This window comes from Moschus berezovskii, chromosome 10 (assembly GCF_049115385.1).
Source record: "Moschus berezovskii isolate FMDL1 chromosome 10, NW_MosBer_1.0, whole genome shotgun sequence".
Classification (NCBI taxonomy): Eukaryota; Metazoa; Chordata; class Mammalia; order Artiodactyla; family Moschidae; genus Moschus; species Moschus berezovskii.
Window position 1 is genome coordinate 84,033,155 of NC_142469.1, and position 20,790 is coordinate 84,053,944.

General features: G+C 43.9%; 1 protein-coding gene across 1 annotated transcript in view; it reads left to right on the forward strand.

Annotated features, from left to right (window-relative positions):
* Positions 1–20,790, forward strand: part of HECA (HECA ribonucleoprotein granule regulator) — a 42,934-nt gene that overhangs the window by 10,141 nt on the left and 12,003 nt on the right. Inside the window, exon 2 of the mRNA XM_055433072.2 lies at positions 17,723–18,766. Within this exon, the coding sequence (XP_055289047.1) occupies positions 17,723–18,766 (1,044 nt within the window). The remainder of the gene's footprint in view (positions 1–17,722; positions 18,767–20,790) is intronic.

Genomic DNA, 20,790 nt, shown 5'->3' on the forward strand with positions numbered 1-20,790 from the left:
CTTGGGATGGTGGAAACAGGACATCTGAATGGACACTTCCAGTTCTTAATGGATCACAGTTCATAGTGAGAACGCGATTATCTTCTTTAGGCCAAAGTCCTAGAAGTGAGATCACTGGTCACTAGGCATGTGATTTTCAAGGTTTTGATACATGTTGCCAAACTGCTGTCCAGAAAGGGTTTCCCTCTTTCCACTGACTCTGGCACTGCATGGAGTGCTCCATTCTCCACACTCCTCCACTGGGAGTTTGTTAACCACTTTCACCTATGCCAATCAGATAGGTGAACAGTCACATCCCATTGTAATTTTCATTTCCATTTATTGAACTGCCAGCTGAGTGAATGTCTTTTTATGTGTATACTGTTCATTTGTTGTTTTTTCCTGTTTGTGTTTTTTGTCCATTTAACTAATGGGCATTGATCTGCTCAAGGTCTTTGTATATTCAGGATACTTTTTGACATACATTTCTCCTGGCTTATTGTTTATCTTCTTCCCTTGTTTGAAGCATCCTGGCTGGTTAGAAATGTTATAGATTTGTATGATCCCAGAAAATCCACATAGAGATAGAAACTCGAGAGAAAGACAAGAGAGAGTGGGGAAAGTTGTCTGTAAGATTACTTGTAGGAGAAGCGGTTCAGGCCTGGCGTCAGGCCAGTGACTGAATTTATTTCGGTATCAGCGCATAGTAACACTGTTAGGTTTGTGAGGTTCCTGAGGTCCTGTTTGTATTTAATTTGCGAGGCTTTGTTTCACAGGATTGATTATAGTTCCTGTCACCCTCCTTCACCTTCTCCCTGACCACTCCTGTCCATGGGAGCTGAGCTCCCATGCTCAACACCTGTTGTTTCCTGCACATTCTTGAAGTCCCCTGCAGTTTTTATTCCAGCCAGTTCCAAGGACTTTGAAACTTGGAGATAAAGGCTTACTATTTACTTATCACCTTTGCTACAAACTGAGGGCCTCTTACAGCTAGTTCAGTTCAGTTCAGTTCAGTCGCTCAGTCGTGTAGTTACCCGTAAATTCCCTGTGATCATAAACTTAAATGCTGAATTATAGGGAAGTTCTTACTTTTTTCATTCTGGCATTTGCATTGAAATTACATTTCTGTGTTAAGAAAGTGAGAACACAGAACTCACCTGGACCAAGAGTTTATTTGTGCCCTGTTCATCATGCTGATCCCGTCTGCCCTGTGCTTCTCAAATGTCTGTGACTTGCAGGAGATTCCCAAACTCACTGCTTTTTTTAGAGTGTGAGATTTGAGAGACCCAGGTCCTAGCTTGAGGTCTGCCATTTTGCAAGGCTGATGGAGCTTTCTGAGGCCAACTATTCTTATCTGTGGGAAGCAGAATAACATGATATTGTGTGTGACTAACTCCTTGCAAGAAACTGTATGCTATCTGAAAAAGCCCATGGTTGTGTCATGCTTTGGGGTTTTGGGTGTTTTCTAGTTGGTGTTTGGTTTTCTGTTTGTGATGTGGTTGTTTGTCTGCTTCCCCTAGCGGTGGATGCATGCTCTGATTTGTTGGAAGAACCTGGGGCCAACCTGGGCTTTGCCCCACAGCTTGCAGTGAATGTTGCTCTTCCAAAATGCTTCCTTTGGAGAGCCTTTCATTTCTCTGCAGGTTCAGGTCTGGCAGCTCTTGCTGTATGGGTTTTCCCAAGGAATCTGCAGTGTTTACCTGCTGGTCTCAGGGTGAGCGCCCTCCTTGAGTGGGCTCTTCTAGGGTTTCTGACCCACTGAGGGGAGGGCCTGTGGAGGCTGAAGCCATGGGGCGGGTGCTTTCACCCAGCCTGGGTAGAGCTGACTTGTGGATTGTTTCGTTGTGATCTGTGAATCATCTGTCCCCAGGTTTCATTATAACCACAAACTGTGCTGTGGTTTTAACCATTTGATTAGCAGAGCCTTGCTTTTGGCCTGTTGTACTGCGTGATTTGCACTGGTGTGCCTGTGTCTGTAATCATGCCTTCTTTAGTTTGTGTCCACTCACTTCAGGCCTTTGTGCTCCCTGTTCTTTACCAACCTCTGGGATTCGGTGGAGTTTGTGTTGTAAAAGCATTTGGGATACTTTCATAACACTTTCGTGCATGCGTGCTTATGTCGCTTCAGTCGTGTCCGACTCTGTGCGACCCTATGGACTAGCTCCTCTGTCCATGGGGTTCTCCAGGCAAGAATACTGGAGTGGGTTGCCATTTCCTCCTGCAGGTCATAACACTTTGGGTTGTTTCCTTACCTCCCTTTCAGATTTTACATCTTAAATAAGATTAAAGAATTGTGAATGTGTCAAATTGTATTATGGATTTTAACAAGATAACTTCTACAGGCATATGACACTTGGTATGAATCTGTGTCAGTGTGTTTATATAAATGGATGGATGTGTTTTTTTAAATCATTGTTTTTTCTTGGGATTTGGTTGATTAAAAACAAGCCTTCTCTTTGAGATATTCAGATTTGAAATTTTTGACTTTGTATCAGTTTTCCTCATAATTTATTTTTTAATGTTCCATGAGATGTGTGATCTGAAGATGACTTGGAAGAGTTTTTGAAGAATTAATTTGAATTTTTTTCTCTTGACAGATTTGGAAATACTGATTAGGATTTATATGGAGTATAATCATATATACTTTGTATATGTTTATATATTTTAATAAAATTGTATTTAACTGGACAAATTCTTTTATGACAAAAGAGAAATTTCTAGATATTTTTGCTCTTTTATCAATGGTATATTTCCCCTCTAGTTTAGAAATGAATAGTTTTGAGCCTTTGAAAATAATCATACTATAAAATTATATTTTGTGTTCCACAAAAGTTAGTAACTGGGAAAAGAAGGATTGTTTAGTTATTAATATAATGATATCTTTGGCTTAATATATCAGTGGGGTAAAAACTTTGAGCTTCCTTTGCAGTAGGAAATTTTATGGCATACTCTTCTGAAAAGTCATATTATAGCAGCCTTATTGAGTATGTATATGTGGTGAACTACTGAGTTTGGACATAGACATGATTTATTTTTGAGTCTAGTTTTCATTTTCACTGAGGTATGTATAAGGCTTAGACACACCCTCTGCTTTGACAAGTCTTTCCTTGTTACAACAGATTCTATAACTTGCTTGTTGGTTGCTGATGCAGCATTTCAGAAATAGGCCAAGTAGTGTGGCCCCCCAGGCTAAAGCTTTGTCTTCTCTCCCTGATTCACAGCAGAGTGACTGCGGGGGTGGAAGGGAATGCTATAACGCTTTTTCCCAGGTTTATTTTGAAGGGAAGGCAAGGGCACTGAGAGTGTATTTTTTCAGGCAGTTCAGCAGGATAGGAAAGGAATATGGAAAACAAAGGAGTGTAAGATTTGATTTAGCTTGGAGTGTGGATAGAGTAGGGAAATGAATTTAGCCACGTTGTGCTGGAGATTTATTGATTTAATGACAATAGTAGCCTGAAAATCTTCTTGGGGATTGTTGGCATGTTGACCCAAGCAGGGTTTAGGCAAAGCAGGTTGAGGTTCTGCTTCTCAACACCAGTGCTCTTTCTGCTGCCCCATTTTATAGTGTCTACTGATACAATACCAAATCTTTATGTTCTTTCCAAGAAAAGTTGCTGTATTCTCATTGACAAGGAAGCCTTTTTTTTTTTTTTTTGAGATTAGCACTTCTGTTAGCTAGAGTAGATTTACCTCACTCTCTTTCTTTGTTTTTAAGGAGTGCAAAGATTGGGATCAGGAAATCTTTATATTGTAATTGGGTTTAAGCACTTGTTTCTTTAACTTGACTTTCTGTAGACCTAGTTTTTAAATAATTCTGGATTGATGTGGGCATTGGCCATTCTGAATAAACTTGTGTAACCAGATCATAGTAAGTAGTTCGATAATTTTGAATGAGATACTATTTAAAATTCTAGAACTTACTATATCTTGTTACACAGAATTATTGGTCACTGCCTCTCCTTATAAGCTGGCTCTGTGCTCTTTATTGATCTCTGTGCAGGATGAGTGGGTATGGAAGAAGGAAGACGCCTTGCTAGCTGAATGACCTTGGGCAGAGCAGTAAAGGATCCTCTTGTGGGTTTAGGACGTGTTTGTAGAATCTGAACCAAGGGATTGTCTTATTTGTATTGTGTGAAATTTTGGTATTTTTAAGAAACATTCAGGGAAAATTATGAAACCATTATCTTCATCCTGATACTCAACCTAAAGCAGACGTATTTGGGGTCTGTGTCCTTTTAGGTCTTGACATGATCACTGGTAGACAACAAAACTGTGAGTTTTCTACTTTAAAGTCATTATTGACACAGACTTCTTACTGGTATCAGGGTTTTGGAGCCAGAATGGAAATTTAAAAATGAGTAAAATAGAAGTGTGTAGCTTTCTATTTAGTTTTAACTTCAGACTAGGTAGGCTTGTGAATTTTAACTGAACTGAAGAAAGAGTGAGTCTAGGAGAATAAACTGAAGCTATTGAGACAATGTTAAAAACCCAAGTTGTTAAATATAGTTGAAGAGCACATTGTTGTTGCTGTTTTTTTTTTTTTTTTTTTTGGTTGGTGGGGGAAATATGAGGCTTCCATGTTTATTTGGGTAGAGTGGTTTGTTTGAGTAAAAGTCTTGTGTTTAAATCCTATTCAAAGCATGAAAACATGTTTAACTGAATTTAATCTCCATGTACTCAACTTGCTACCCTCTTTGGAACAGTCTCACACACTAAAATAACATCAGAGAGGATAAACTAAATCAGAGGTTAAGACGGATATGCTTAAGTGAGCTTTACTATAGCTCCCATACTAATTAAGACAAGTTGACAAAATACTTTGAAAGTATTCGTTTTCCTTCGTTACAGGACTTAGTATCTTTTAAAAAGTTTTAGTAGAGAAAGGTCTCGAAATAGTTGAGAAAATTTACTTAAAAACTTTTTTAGTTTTCACTTGAGAAAATACCAGTCAGTCAAGAAATGATTTTTAACCCCCTGGTGAGTCTGAGGTGTGGTTGGGCACCAGTCTCCTCCTCTGATCTGCGCTCAGTTCTGCCCGATAGGGAGGGCTGGTGACCGAAGCAGGGGCCTGGCACAAGGGCCTCGTGGGAGATCCAGTCCTCGACCTAATTGTGGCGCTGTTTGACCGTAGCCGAGGAACGTGGGGCTTTGGGCTGGGAGTTTCTGAGATTCCTGAATGCATGTATGATGTCATCATTGTGTAATTTTCAGAAGGCTGATTTGAAGGTGTTGATAAAACTTTTTTAAGACATATACTTAAGTGAGCTTTACTATAGCTCCTATCCTAATTAAAACAAATTGACAAAATACTTGAAAAATACTCTTTTTGCTTGTGTATCCCCTAAAGGAATTTGAGAAAGCAAAGTCCCTTTTACTTAATACTGTTTCACCCTGTTTTTTTTTTTTTTTTTTTGTTGTTGTTGTTTAAGTTTAAATGTAGAGGGTACAGTCTTCAGTTTATTGTAAATCTTGTCATTTTGATGTATTTAAACAGAATCCAAATATCATAGTAATTTGATAGCCATAGTCATTTAAAAGATAATGGTCAGAAATTTTACATTTTTTTCTATTTTTATCATCTTGTCATTTTTCTATAACAAAATATGTCTTTAAACTTAAATTTATATTAAGAACTACTTCCGGAATGATAGAAGGATGTCTGGATATCTGCCTCTCCTTAAAAACAATGTGAACACTGGAAAAAAAGATCAAAAGCAACTTTTCAGAATTCTGGAAATTAACAAAAGACTTGCTATAATCCTTGGAGTTTTTATTCAAGAGAAATGACTGAGTCATAGTAGGAACAATGAATTTTGTTTTCTCTTAACTTGCTCTATTCCGGTTCCCTCTCCCTGGCTCCATGGTAGCTTGGTTTTATAAAAAATTTATATATATGTATATGTGTGTGTGTATGAAGTATGGTTGATTTACAGTGTTGTGTTGGTGTCTGTATTTTGTACAGCAAAATGATTTAGTTTTATGCATGCGTATATATATGTATATGTGTACTTTTCAGATTCTTTTTCTTTGGTTGTTATAAGATATTGAATGTAATTTCCTGTGCTATACAGTAAGGCCTTGTTGTTTATTTTATACATAGTAGTATGCATTGTAAAAGTAGTGTCTGACTCTTTGCGACCCCATAGACTATACAGTTGATGGAATTCTCCAGGCCAGAATACTTTAGTGGGTAGCCGTTAACTTCTCCAGGGGATCTTCCCAACCCAGGGATCGAACCCAGGTCTCCTGCATTGCTGATGGGTTCTTTACCAGCTCAGCCCCGAGGGAAGCCCTGTAATATTCATAGTAGCTTTAAAACAAGCAGCCTAGTAGTCTTTGGAAAGGGAAGAACAGATTTAAAGCTTCCCCCAAAACTCTAGTCCCAGAGAACTACCGCCGTTCGACGTGTCTGGAAGCTGCCTGGTAAAACCTCATTCACAGGGCTGGTCTTTATTTGACCTTGCTCGTAGGTTACCCAGTGTTAGAAGCCCTCTTAGGATGTCTGCTGAACACACTCAGCAGCAGTTGTTTGTCATTGTAATTATGATACTAGCCAGCAGCCGCAGCAAACAAGAAATGGGTTAAAACACTTAAGAAGAATGTCTTGAAAGTGGGAAGTCCATAAGGGGTTTTGAGAAGCTCTGACACATTCCTGGTGCCCGAGAGCAGGGGTCCCCTGCCTCCAGGATCTGATTCCTAATGATCTGAGGTGGAGTTGGTCCAGTAAGAATAGAAGTAATGTGCACAATAAATGGAATGCACTTGAACCATCCCGAAACCATCCTCCCAACTCCTGGCCTATGGAAAAATTGTCTTCCATGAAACTGATCCCTGGTGCCAAAGAAGTTGGGGACCACTGCTGTAGAAGACCGTGCATGTGGGCAGGGCTCAGAGCATGCCCAAGGAAGACTTGAAGAGCCCCTCATTGTTGCTTCTGGCTGATCTGGAGACTCCAAAAAAGCCGAAAGTAAAGGCCAGTAAGGTTGTAAATTGTTGAAGCATTGAAGACTTACTCAACACACACAGAGCCCCTTGGCGGAGGGTGGGACACTTACTGTTCAGGGCGTTTAAGGAAGGTCTCCGTCCAGTTATTAGCTGACCACTAAACTAACTGAGCAGAAACTTCGGTGGCTACATGTGATGGAAAAATAGAGACCTTACAGAATTAGTCACTAAACAAACAAACAGCAGTAACAACAGCAGCAGCATACTGGAAGGAGGGAAAATCTGATTTTCAGAGTTGCCACTGTTATTAAGAGTGTCTAGTTTTCAACAAAAAAGTATAAGATACTCAAAGACACAGGAAAGTGTGGCTATCAAATTTATTCATCGTTTGCAGCCCCTATATAAAGCTCTACACTGGTCACACAACAGGTGTTCAGAAGTGTTATTGAATTGACTTGTAATTAGCTGATTTTCAGAGACCCTATGTGTTTTTCTTTTGTATTAAATGTTTAACCCTGAGACGAACCCTGGTGTGTTTATTTTGTCCTCTGGAACAGGGTCTTTATTAAATGATAACTATTAATAGAAGCCATACATTTGCCCAAATGAGTGTTTATTAGTATTCTGGAAAATTTAAAAGCTCTTTCTTTAATTAATTAAGTATAATAAATCTGCTAAGAAAACTGCCTCATTCAGAGACCAGATTAGTTTGAAATATTTCCTGTGTAAAATTTGCCTGTATAGCTTGAGTTTTTACAGCACTTTGAGAATATAATTATTGTACTGTTTTGCAAATGACCAGGTCTCTAGAGACCTGTAAGCAAGTGCTCATGTTATCCAGTATTTGACTTCTTTATAGTAAAGATTCCAAAACTTTAGTGTGTCAGACCTAGTAAAGCGGTGTTACATCTACATATCTGGACATGCTTATTAAAAAAAAAAACTGGAAAACAAATCTGGCCTCAAATCCGTAATATTTGCAGATGATAAATAAACCTTTACTGTGTTCATGATCAGTCTTGAAGGTGGCAGAAATTCAGGATTGTTATGTACTGTATTGACATTCCCTGATTCATCCCAGGAACAGAGGAGGAAAGTGGAACTGCTGAAGATATCACATCAGTGCACAGAGTTATCAGTATATCCTGGTTTCAGATACTTACTTATGTATATTTTTCTATATTTTTCATCATTCTTTTCTGCTCCAGTGTCTGAAAAGATGAAGCAAATCTACTGGACCTGCAAGCTTCAAAACCCCATGTCACTGCAAGGAGAAGATACTCACTGAATTTGCATTGATGCCAGGCAGGAAGGCAAGGGAAGATTAATATTTTAGAGAATGTGGTCAGAATTCCAAAAGGTGTTGACAGATTCCTGCTGAGGCTAATGCTAGGCTGGCAATATTCAAAGAGTGACACGAGAAGGAGCAACCTATAAAGCTAATAGTTGTTTACTGGCAATTGTAATTGCCAAAAAGTCTGGGGTTTACAGTGGATCTTGAGGCTAAAATTTAACTGTTGAAGAACTTGGTTAGCAGAAGCCAGGGTCTTTTGTTGTTGTTCACTGTGGAAGTAATACTGCATCTAGAGTAGGTGTGTATGCGTGCAAACATGCGTGTGTATGAAATTGCACTGTTAGGGTGATATCTGGTTATTCATAGATCCACTCATGTACACCCATGTATGACTGTGTGCCTTATTCAGTTGGCATGTTATAAACTTGTTTTTTTCTTATGTTCTTATATGTGAATACATGTATCTATAACTAGTGTACAAATGGACATGACTTTTATTATTAAAACAAATTGTCATTAAAATTGCTAATGCCATTAATAAAGGCTCGGCGGCTATAGTAACCTGCTATTCTTGCTGTTAGGTTTTACATTGGCATTTTTTTCACTTGCCATCCTCTAGGGGCTCAGATGGTAAAGAATCTGCCTGCAATGCAGGAGACCCGGGTTTGATCCCTGGGTGGGGAATATCCCTTGGAGAAGGGAATGGCTACTCTCTCCATAGGGTCGCAAAGAGCCAAACACAACTGAGCGACTAACACGTTCATCCTTAGAAGGTGAAGTTGGTTGGACTCTTGTAGTTGTCAGTGGTGATGTCCCCTCGCGGCAGGTTCAGATTGTGTGGCCACATGTGTAATACTTGCCATTTCGCGGTTCATTGCTCTTTTGTCTGCCTCTCCCCTTAGAGCTAATCTCTGCAGTGAGCATGGGACTGTCCTTTGCCTTTTTGTCGGAAATGAATTCCTGGGTTTGATAGGTGAGGGGGGAGTGGGAGGAAGGGGAGCTAAAGCTGTTGGGAAGAGCTGAGTGGAGACAAGACTGGGCCCACACGGGGACGACAGAGTCTAGGCTCTGTGGATTAGAGCCCTGAAGACAGGGGCTCTTCCCGGAAGAAGACGAGGTGGGGTGGAGTTGGCAGGCACCAGAGCCCACTTCACCATGTCTCGACTTCACCGGTGAGGCTGGGAGCAGGTGACGGAGGAGGCACCTGCCTGGTCCAGGCGGGACAAGGAGCCCGAGGGGCTGGATTGGCTGGCAGAGCTCTGAGCAGCAGGAGTCGGCCTGGGATGTGTCTGAGAGACACCAGGCTGGTTGGGAACAGGTGGCTGGCTGGGCATGAGCAGCAGAGCCCAGGGGAAGGAGTGAGAGTGTGAGCTACTGAGCACAGCGGCTCCAGGACTCAGTACTCATGCTGCAGCTGCTCCTCAGGGGTGGGGTGCGGCAGGTAGAGGGGACAGCCCTTCCCGAAGGGGCTGTGTTTGTGGGGCTCCTGGGCTCCATGGGTCAGCACTGGCCTCTCCTCTCAGTTTGCATCCTTTTCTGGCCGACTTTAGAAAGTGAGGAGGGAGGAGAGCACCTGCCCCCCACCCCAAGTCCACAGTTTGATGAATTAGGCAAAGCTGGTTTGAAATTTACGGGAAAAGGTGGGGAATGGATTTTTGTTTTGGTCATTTATAGCCTCCTCCTTCTACAAATAAACTGGCTTTCAAAAATACATGTAATACTATAAGAAATAATAAGTGAGAATATTAGTAATAGGGATGATACTGTTAGGAAAAATAATGGATATCTTGGACATTGCAAAAGGTGGGTCACAAATGTGGCTTTCAGATTTCTAGTACATGGAGGGAAGAGGCAAACAGAAGCAGAGGTCTGCACTCCAGGGTCCATCAGATAAAAAAACAAAACAAAACCAGTGACTTTACAAAAATGTTATAAAATACTGAGCGATGTCCATGACAATGTCCTTTCATAAATAAATTTATTAGGCATGCTTATATCATTAAGGGGCTTCCCAGGTGGCACTAGTGTTAGAGAATTCACCTGACAATGCATGTAATACCTTCATACTGTGAGAGACACGTGTTCGAATCCCTGGGTCAGGAAGATCCCTTGGAGGAGGGCATGGCAACGCACTGCAGTACTCTTGCCTGGAGAATCCCATGGACAGAGGAGCCTGGCGGGCTACAGTCCACGGGGTCACAAAGAGTGAGACATGACTGAGCGTGCATGCGTGTGCATCATTAAAAGCAGCCTGTCTGGGAATAAAACAGTGTGGTCCAGGTAACCAGCCCTGTGACCCCTGGCTTTACTAAGAGATAGCTTTTACCTGGTGCAAGGCTGACACACTCAGATGCCTCCAGGGTCCTGGCATATGAATAAGTACATGAACAGGGCTGGAGTGGAGACCTGAATGACCCAGAAAGGGCACGATGCATCTAAAAGGCATTTACACTTCATAACAAGAATCCCTGTACTGGTTTACTAAGACACTGCAGGCCAGACCACCCCACTGGAGCTCAGATCTAGAAGAGTGTGGACATCATCTGTGACATCTTTCCCTAAAAATTGTTTCTCTCAGTAGAACGTTTGGATGGTATTGAACAGCAGTGAGTCGTGGGTATATTTTCTGACAGGTGCCTTGTCTGCAGATGACCCCTGTTGCCAGTTGATCACACAGCTGGATGTTTTACTCGTTGGACAGACTGGGGGGAGGTGAAGCCATTTGTCTTTTCAGCTGAGGCTTTCAGGAATCCAGAGGCAAGGAGAGGGCCCAACTCCACTGTGGGCTTTGGTCTTCAGGCACCGTTCTGGATGCACCAAGAGAGAAGTAAGCCAACATTTTCAGGACACTGTACTTATAACTTAGGTGGTAAATGCCAATGACAAATAAAAAGATTATTTTGGAGTTTTGATTATGGCTGTATTTGGAATATTCATGCACGCAAAGGGAAGGCCATTGACAGGGATAATCAGAATCAGGTTCTTTAGTGTTTCAGGGAAGCAAGGAAAATGCTTTGAAATTGGATTGTAGTACTGGAGGATAACATGAAGTCTTTTCTGGCATCTCAGCAGTGGGGTGGTTTAATAGCTGGGCAGTCTCTCGTTCTATATGTGCACACATTCAGACGCACGTGCACATACACCTGTACTTAACCTGGAGTTCTGTCTGCGTCCTGTGATACTGTGGTTTGGTTCCAAGAGCTCATGGACCAGTCTTCAGAGTAAGTGCGTGCAGTACATGAAATGCCAGGGTGCTGTGTAGTTCTCTGTGATTCAGTGCCCTCAAGATCTAACTCTCCAAGCAGGAGAAAAGGCAGTCTGCTCATTTATTTCCTAGTATCACGTGATCCCATTGTATGCAAATTTAATTATGCAAATTTCAACTAATGACACATAAATGATAATAAAAGTTTAACATTATGTGCAAAATTTCGGCAGGCACATTCCCCCAAATTGTGCATCAGGCTATCTCATGTTTTCAAAGCCAGCAGGTCAACTGAATGGTAAAAATGCTTTGTTACCCAATGTCACATCCTTTTCTTTTTAAGAGAAATACCTTCTAACCCTTGGCAATATTATGTGAATTCTTGTTGCTTACAGATATCCTTCATGGATTTAAGTGACATTTGTGTTATTATTTTCAAATTAGCTTATAACTCAAACCTTTATTCCAGCATTCAGAGTATCCGAGTTGTGCTAATAATACTCGTGCTGGAAAGCATCCTGAAAATCTGTAACTTTGGAACAGAAATAGGATAAAACACTATGCTATGCCATGCTGTCAATTTATGAGGCACAACTGAGAAATATTAGAGATAATGCTGATATTAAAAAGCAGCAGTAAAGCACAAACACAGCACAGTGGCTGAGCTGCAGATTTATGCGTTCCGAGGATGCATTCCCCATACTCTGCCTGCAGACTGTGAGATAATCAGTCTTAAATTATGTAAGTTCTTTAGGAACACATCTCATGAATCAAAGGCAGCCATGGTTTTTGTGAATCCCTGTTACCCAGGCTCGGAAAAGATCTTTTTAGGTTGAAAACTACATATAGCAAGGTACTTGGCTGACACTGAGAAGATCTTTAAGGGGCTAGGAGAACAGAATTTTCCTTCTGCTTCTTTAAAACTTGTCAGTCAGTACATATTTAGTGACTTATTTTATGCATGCCACCCTGCTTTGTTTGTGGGGGGAGAGCACTTCATTTTTGCACTTACTTACAGGTGGAGAAAGGAGGATGGTCACTTCCTGGTTGTAGCTTTGCTCTAAATGCGGTCCTTTTGTTTCTACGTCAAGTAATATAAAGTGATAGGGCTTTTAATAATAATTGCTTGTATTTAAATGGTGCTCATTATGGGCCTGGCACCATTCAAACTGCCTTAATAACTCCTTTGATATTCACGGCAACCCTTTGAGGTAGGTGCTCACTCTTGTTGCTGACATTTTACAGGTGAGAAGAAAGAAGCCCCGGAAGGTTGAAGTGACTAGTCAGAGGTCTTAAAACTGCTAGGTTTAGAGCTGCAAGTCAATCCAGGCTGGTTGGCTGGCTCCAGAGTCCATATCCTCAATCACCATGCTCCGGCCCCTCAGGAAGCTTGGAGATAGATGAGCATCCTCAGGTCAGAGTTCCCCCCAGGGGAACTTGCTCTTCAGACAAGAGGGTGTGTTCCCACTAAGAGGAATTACTGTATGGAACAGAGCCGTATCATAAAACAGTTGTTCAGAAACCTTAAAAGTTTGCATTTGGTACCTGGATGCTGGAGGAGGGTAGAATAGATTGTGGTAAGTTTGAGGAAGAGAGTGTGAGGGCCAGGCGCTGCCTGACAGGGGCTCCTGGCTGAGTCTCGAAGGCCTAGGGAGACTGCTGAACAGGGGTCTGAGCTCCCCGGGGGCCACCTTCCCCTGCCTTCCTCCTCCAGCACTCCATCACTGCAGACTCCTAAATCTAACTGGGCCCTAGTTGCCTTCCACGAGACATGCATTGGACACGTGACACAGTTTTCACCGTAGTGGGTTTGCAAGGATGAATGTGACCGAGTCCCTACCTTAGGCTTTGTCTGGAAAACCTCATATGACTTCAGAAGCCTCTCCACCCCGCCAAACTCCCCACCTGCCTGTGATGCTTGAAATTATTTTAAGAGCTGTGAGAACAGTTAATTTCACAGTTAAGAAGCTGAAAATGGCAGTGTCTAGTTTGGGGGTTCCTGTCAGCGTGAATGTGTTTATCATCAAGAGTTTTGGGTTGGTTGGACAGACAGTGTGTAAATGGCCTCTGTCAGATCCTTCCCTTTCATTAGGTGCCAGGGGTAGGGTTGGGGAGGGGGACACCAAGGCCTGAGGTGGGAGGAAGGATACAGGATGAGATGGAGAGGGACATATGTTGCCCAAGTGATGTCAGCCTCCTTATCTTATTGTCCAGACTGGAAATGACTTGAGATTTTTGCCCAGAAGGAGGTGAAAGTGGAAGTGAAGGTCGCTCAGTCGTGTCCGAATCCAGGCCAGAATACTGGAGTGGGTAGCCTTTCCCTTCTCCAGGGCATCTTCCCAACCCAGGGATCGAACCTAGGTCTCCTGCGTAGGTTGCAGGTGGATTCTTTACCAGCCGAGCCACAAGGGAAGCCCAAGAATACTGGAGTGGGTAGTCTATCCCTTCTCCAGGGGATCTACCCGACCTAGGAATCGAACTGGGGTCTCCTGCATTGCAGGCGGATTCGTTACCAACTGAGCTCTCAGGGAGCAGAAGGAGGTGAGCCCTGGGTATTTTCACTTGGGCGGGGAGAAGTAGAGACTGAGGTGAGGCATTTGATGGTGAAGCCGTGAGAACGTGCACTGGAGAGTTCCGATGTGTTTTCTAAACCATACTGTCTTCCTATAAAGGAAGCTTTTCTCAGTTTGCTTGTTAGTCAGGCAGCACAGCTCAGACTAAAGTCCCGAGAGTTGTGCGTAACAGAGGCCCTCACTGAAGCGAGGGCTCCCTGCTCCTCACTTCCCCTCACTTATACCTCTGTGGGACTACTATTCTTAATAGTTAGGAATTTTCTAAATTTAGAAGTAGCTTTCAGGAAACAATCAAATACGTTCTATAATGTGGCAAGCTTTGTTATAGGTGTGATATTTGAATGCCACTAGTGCTGTTTTTTACAGTTAAAAGAACGTTTGCTATATGTTTCAGTAAATTGCAAAACTTAGGAAACTGAAAAAAAGGCATGACATTATTCATTTATTGACTTACTTTCTAAATGTCTTGGAGCAGCTTGCATTTAGTGGGGGAGCACTAAATTTAGAAGAGTTTTTATGGAACTTTACAGTCACGAAGCGCTTCCACCTGTATTTGAGGTGAGTGAGCGCAAGCATTTGTATCCTTACTTTATAGATGAGGAAACTACTCCAAGTCAGACAACTAGTCAGTAGTGGAACTGGTGCCCACACCCCTTTCATTCTTCCCAGCTGCCTTTCCAAACAAATCCTGAAGGAAATCATGTCTTTGAGCAGAAAGGCAAGCCCTCCATGGCTTCGCTGGAAGCCTGTGTAAGAAAAAGAAAAGGGGGGAAGAAAAAGAAGGCTGTGTAGATATAAAAGCTCTGTCAGAGGCCCTTTCCCAAGGTTCCCCTGTTCCTCACCCTGTTTCTCAGAGCCTCGCCCTAAGGCTGGAGGTATGTAACAGGGCGAGGTGTCTATTGAATATGTTTGGTGTTAAACAAGCCCTGGCTTTATATCTTCGCATGCATGCATGCATGTTAATGCTATATTTAGCGCTTCCCAGGTGGCGCTAGTGGTAAAGAACCTGCCTGCCAATGCAAGAGACACAAGATACCCGGGTTCGATCCCTGGGTCGGGAAGATCTCCTGGAGAAGGAAATGGCAACCCCAGTCCAGTATTCTTGCCTGGAGAATCCCATGGACAGAGGAGCCTAGTGGGCTACAGTCCATAGGGTTGCAGAGAGTTGGACATGACTGAAGCGTCTCAGCATGCATACACTTGGCTTTATATATGTTTTTGAGGTCTAACCATAAGGCCACATCAAAGTGACTGCCGTGTGAACCAGCAGAGCTGGCAGGTTGGAGTGGAGACACTTTGTTGTGGAGTCCCACCTGGAGAAACAGATGGGAACGGCTGTGATGAAGACAGACAGTGTTAGAGGGACAGGGACGTGGAGCTGTGTTCCCTCCTCTGTGCATGTGGTCCAGGCACGAACGTCTTTAGAGCTCTTAACACGGCTTGCCAATCTTTCCAAGTCCAAAGACATGATATGTAGGAACTGCTCAGGATTGGTTGAATGATATGCATTTGGAACTTAAAGATGTAAAAATAATTTTTCTCCTTTTAGCCTACCTTTGTTTAATGTGAAAAATACTTTTAAAAGAAACATCAAGCTAATCTCAACATTTAAAATTTAAAGTTTTGGATATTGTGAATGCGGAGGTACTCCTGGGTCATTCTTAAATTTGATTTCCTTAGTCCTGGGTTAATATCATTTAGGTTTTTGCTGGTACATTTCAGAGTTGCTCCCTTCAAAGCTGTTCCTCCGCAGGATTGATGATAAAAGCCATTGAACTTTGTTTAATTGACTAATTAACATTTTAAAACTATGTTTTGAAATGTCATCTGGAGCCTAGGTGACTACAGTGAATTTACCCAGTGTACACACAACTCTTCTTTCAGGGTGCTTCCCTACCCTAGTCTTTATGCTGGGATCACAGCCTTCTCTCTTCCTTCTGCTATGCTTACCATGTGTGGGTTTCATGTGCCAGTGTCTTTTTAGTGAGCCTTTCTGCAGCACTGGGTGTGTGCAAGACCTGAGCCCAGCAGTGCCAGGAAATCAGATAAGTGTAATAGGCATCCTCACCTAAGTCATCACCTGATGAGACCACAGTGTGGACTCAGATAAGGTTCAGATCAGAACCTTCCTGGGAGTGGGGAGATCAGGATGCAAGGGAAGAGGGGGGTCCTGGTGTCCAGAGGCGGGCCTTGAAGAATGGGAGGAAGCGGAGGTGGTTGACTGCATGCCAGGCTCTGCTCTAAGCACCACCTGTGTATTCATATATTTCATCCTTTTAAGAACCATATAAGGTCCATTCAGTTGACACCTGCATTTTATACAGAGGAAGCTGACACAAAGAGAAGTTGTAACCTGTCCGCGAGCACACAGCTCATCGGTGGTACTGCTGGAGTTCTCACCCAGGCAGTCAGTCTGCAGAGTTCATGCTACGAATTGCTACACTGGTCACTTGGGGTTTGGACAAGTGAAGATGAAGTGTGACTCCCAGGAGGTAGATGGGGAAGCCGTGGTAATCATGGAGGTGGATAAGTCAGTTTGGGCCATTTTGCCGAGTTTCTGGGATCCCACACTGAAGGGGATGATTGTACCCTAGAGGGCCATCGGCTTTGTGGGCCCCATCATTGGCGTTGCTTCATTTGGTGGCATGTCGTACTTGTCATCGGTGGGCAGCGGGGATGCTGGGAAGGTTTAGGGAAATTGCATAGCTTCCAGATGTTCATAAATCTTATTTACTTCTTAAGAAATGGGGTCAGCTCTGTGTTACCAAGTTTACCTCCCTTCTGGGAACCTGGTTGGCCTTTTGTACACCCTGTGGGTAGAGATACCTTGGTGTTCCTGCTTGCTGTCCTCATAGCTTAAGGAGAATTGTTTTTTTTCTTCATGAACTGGCAGTGTAATTCTCTGTAGACCAACAGTTAGTTTAATCAAACATCCCGCTATTAGGTATCAGACCCTTCTAGAGTGCTGGGGATGAGGCAAGTCTGTTTTCTTTTCTCCATGGTATTCAGGATTACCCAACCCTATGAAAAAGGGTTTGAGAGCCCTCTTGGAGCTACCATCTGAACCTGTTGGTTCAGTTGTTCTTGTTATTTAGTTGCTAAGTCGTGTCCAACTCTTTGTGACTTCATGAACTGTAGCCCATCAGGCTCCTCTGTCCATGGGATTTTCCAGGCAAGAATACTGGAGTGAGTTGCCACATCCTCCTCCAGGGGATCTTCCCGACCCAGGGGTGGAACCCATATGTCCTGCTTGGCTGGCAGATTCTTTACGGTTGAGCCACCAGGGAAGCCCTCTTGTTGGTTCCATAGCTGCATCGTATTTTCGAGTTCAGCGGAATGATTCATTTTTAAAAGAACTCTGAAACTGCCTGTCATTACACTCATGTCTCAGGAAGACCTCATACTACACTATTGGAAGTACTGATGTACAGCCAATTGCACTGTGAAGGATTTGGGCTTTTTGAAGCTTAATGGTTTTTTAAGCTGATAACGAATATCACAGAATAAATTCCTTTGGCACAACATCCCACCAAAAGAAAGCGGGGAACGTTTTCTAACCCGGTCTGGTGTTATTCCAGTAGTGGGAATCTCCGCACCAGAAACGTGCGGTACCTTTGGCCTGAATGGGCTCAGGCGGGATGGTGAGTGAGCTTTGGTCTCACTCTTGGCGTCGGCTGGAATCGCACAGCGCGCCAGCTGAATCTCTCTCTCTGTGCTTCTCCCCAGAAGCCCCTTGTGCGACGCCCCTGATCTGCAGCTTCGGGAGGCCGGTGGACCTGGAGAAAGACGACTACCAGAAGGTGGTGTGCAACAACGAGCACTGCCCGCACAGCAGCTGGATGCACCTGCAGTGCTTCTACGAGTGGGAGAGCAGCATCCTGGTCCAGTTCAACTGCATCGGCCGGGCCCGGAGCTGGAACGAGAAGCAGTGCCGCCAGAACATGTGGACCAAGAAGGGCTACGACCTGGCCTTCCGCTTCTGCTCCTGCCGCTGCGGCCAGGGCCACCTGAAGAAGGACACGGACTGGTACCAGGTGAAGCGGATGCAGGATGAGAAGAAGAAGAAGTCGGGGTCGGAGAAGAACACCGGGAGGCCCCCCGGCGAGGCGGGGGAGGAGGCCAAGAAGTGCAGGCCGCCCTCCAAGCCCCAGAAAGGCCTGAGCCACGACCTGCCCCGCCGGCACTCCATGGACCGGCAGAACTCGCAGGAGAAGGGCGGCGCCGGCGCGGCAGCCTACGGGGCGCGCTCGCCCTGCGGCTCCCCGGGCCAGTCCCCGCCCACCGGCTACTCCATCCTCTCCCCTGCCCACTTCAGCGGCCCGCGCTCCTCCAGGTACCTCGGGGAGTTCCTCAAGAACGCCATCCACCTGGAGCCTCACAAAAAGGCCCTGGCCGGGGGCCACGTCTTCCGCAACGCCCACTTTGACTACAGTCCGGCGGGGTTGTCAGTTCATAGGGGGGGCCACTTCGATGCGCCTGTGCAGTTCCTCCGGCGCCTGGACCTGTCCGAGCTCCTGACTCACATCCCCCGGCACAAGCTGAACACTTTCCATGTGCGGATGGAGGACGATGCCCAGATGGGCCAGGGCGAGGACCTGCGCAAGTTCATCCTGGCAGCCCTGAGCGCCAGCCACAGGAACGTGGTGAACTGCGCCCTGTGCCACCGGGCGCTCCCGGTGTTCGAGCAGTTCCCGTTGGTGGACGGAACTCTGTTCTTAAGCCCCTCGAGACACGATGAGATCGAATACGATGTTCCCTGTCACCTTCAAGGTACAGGTGTTCACTCACCTTGCCGGTTTTCTGTGTGTGAGAAGTGAAAAGCCAACGAGAAGGGCTGGCTGTGTTCGGGCTTCATTTTAACTGCTGGTGTGTTTTTGTTCTAGCCAGGAACTGACTAGCTAGCGTTTGAATATTTCAGCTCTGCCCAGTGAGGTGGTGGAGGTGGTATCCTTCAGTCTGGTGTCATACTATACCAAGTATACAGTGGTCCTGGTGGGTAATTTTATGTTTTTGTCTTGCTCTAATTTGAAGAGAGGATTCGGATATGTAGTGTTTAGTAATTGGGAAGAAAGTTAGAGAAGGAATTGCATAAAAATGTTTTACTTGCTATAAAATAGTTGCCTTTGAAATTTATGTTAATATACTCAGCAAGCTATAGTATATTCTCTTTGATCCTTGTAAACATAACACAGTGAAGGAAAAGGAGGAGTCAGAGACAGTCAGTGAGTTTTTAGATTAGTTGAATTAATCATAAAATTTGTGAAAGGCGAGACTTTCTTGATCACAGCAAAAGGAAAAGTCAGATATTATTCTGGTAGTGAGGGGTGGTTTCCCTGGGAGCTTAGCTGGTAAAGAACCTGCCTGCAGTGCAGGAGACGGCACAGGTTTGATTCCTGGGGTCGGGAAGATCCCCTGGAGGAGGGATAGGCTACCCGCTCCAGTATTCTTGGGCTTCCTTGGTGGCTCAGGAGGTAAAGAATCTGCCTGCAATGCTGAAGACCTGGGTTTGATCCCTGGGTTGGGACGATCACCTGGAGGAGGCTGTGGCAACCCACTCCAGTATTCTTGCCTGGAGAATCCCTATGGACAGAGGAGGCTGCAGTTCATGGGGTCACACAAAGTCAGAGACGACTGAGCGACTAAGCACACACATGCGAGAGTAAGAGGTGGGGAGCTTACTAGTGCTGTGGTTAACATACAGAGACTGGGACATTTCAGCCGAAAAATGAATGATGGGGTGGGTCAGTTGACAGAGAACTCTGTCAACTCATGTAAAACTATTGAATTTATATAAATATGGGATATATGACATATAGGCTGTTTATAACTTTAAAACTGTGCTGAGAAAGCCTATTGTAAGAAGGATATATCCCCACTTAACTTCTTCCTACCAGCTCCTGCTGTCTCACTTCTCAGAGACACTCTCAAATCTTAACTAACTTCAGATTTTTACCATCATAATTTTAAAACCGCTAACTTCATTCTCCAATTTTAGGTATTACCTATTGATTTACCTTTAAAAATTTTTAAACCTTGGCTGTGTTGGGTCTTCATTACTGCACAGGCTTTTCTCTAGTTGCTGTGAGTGGGGGCTAGTCTGTAGTTGCCGTGGGCAGGCTTCTTGTGGTGGCTTCTCTTAATGTGGAGCCTGGGCTCCAGGGCGCTAGGGCTTCAGTCGTTAGGACATTTGGGCTCAGTAGTTTCAGCTCCCAACTCTAGAGCACAGGCTCAATAGTTGGGCTCACGGGCTTAGTTGCTCTGCAGTATGTGGGGTCTTCCTGGACCAGGGATCAAACCTGTGTCTCCTGTATTGGCAGGTGGATTCTTTACCGCTACCCACCAGGGAAGTAAAGTATTGATTTATTTTTAAGGTGGATGATGATTTATGCTTTCTTGTATCTTCCCCTTTCTCTCAGGATAATGCATCAGAATTCTTAGTTGAATACATCACAATTCTTAGTTGAATCCTTAATGATTTTGCTATTATGAGTATGTAAATATTTAATCCTGAGCCAGCAAGTATAGATATATTTCCTGTAAGGAGAGTCATATGATCTAGGACACCTTTTGTTTTTATCAGAGTTAATAATTGCTTAACCTTTACTGAAGCTTTGGTTGGTAGTTCTAACTCTCCAGCAACTCTACAAACCACCTTTCAAAAGCATTTCCTCATACCTGTCAAACATTTTATGAGTTTTTTTCTAGAAATTTTTTTCGTGGACACTTTCACCTTCCTGCTCCTGTCCATCCTGGTGCACTTAAATACTTCCTAGCTGTACTACTTAGGTGTCCTA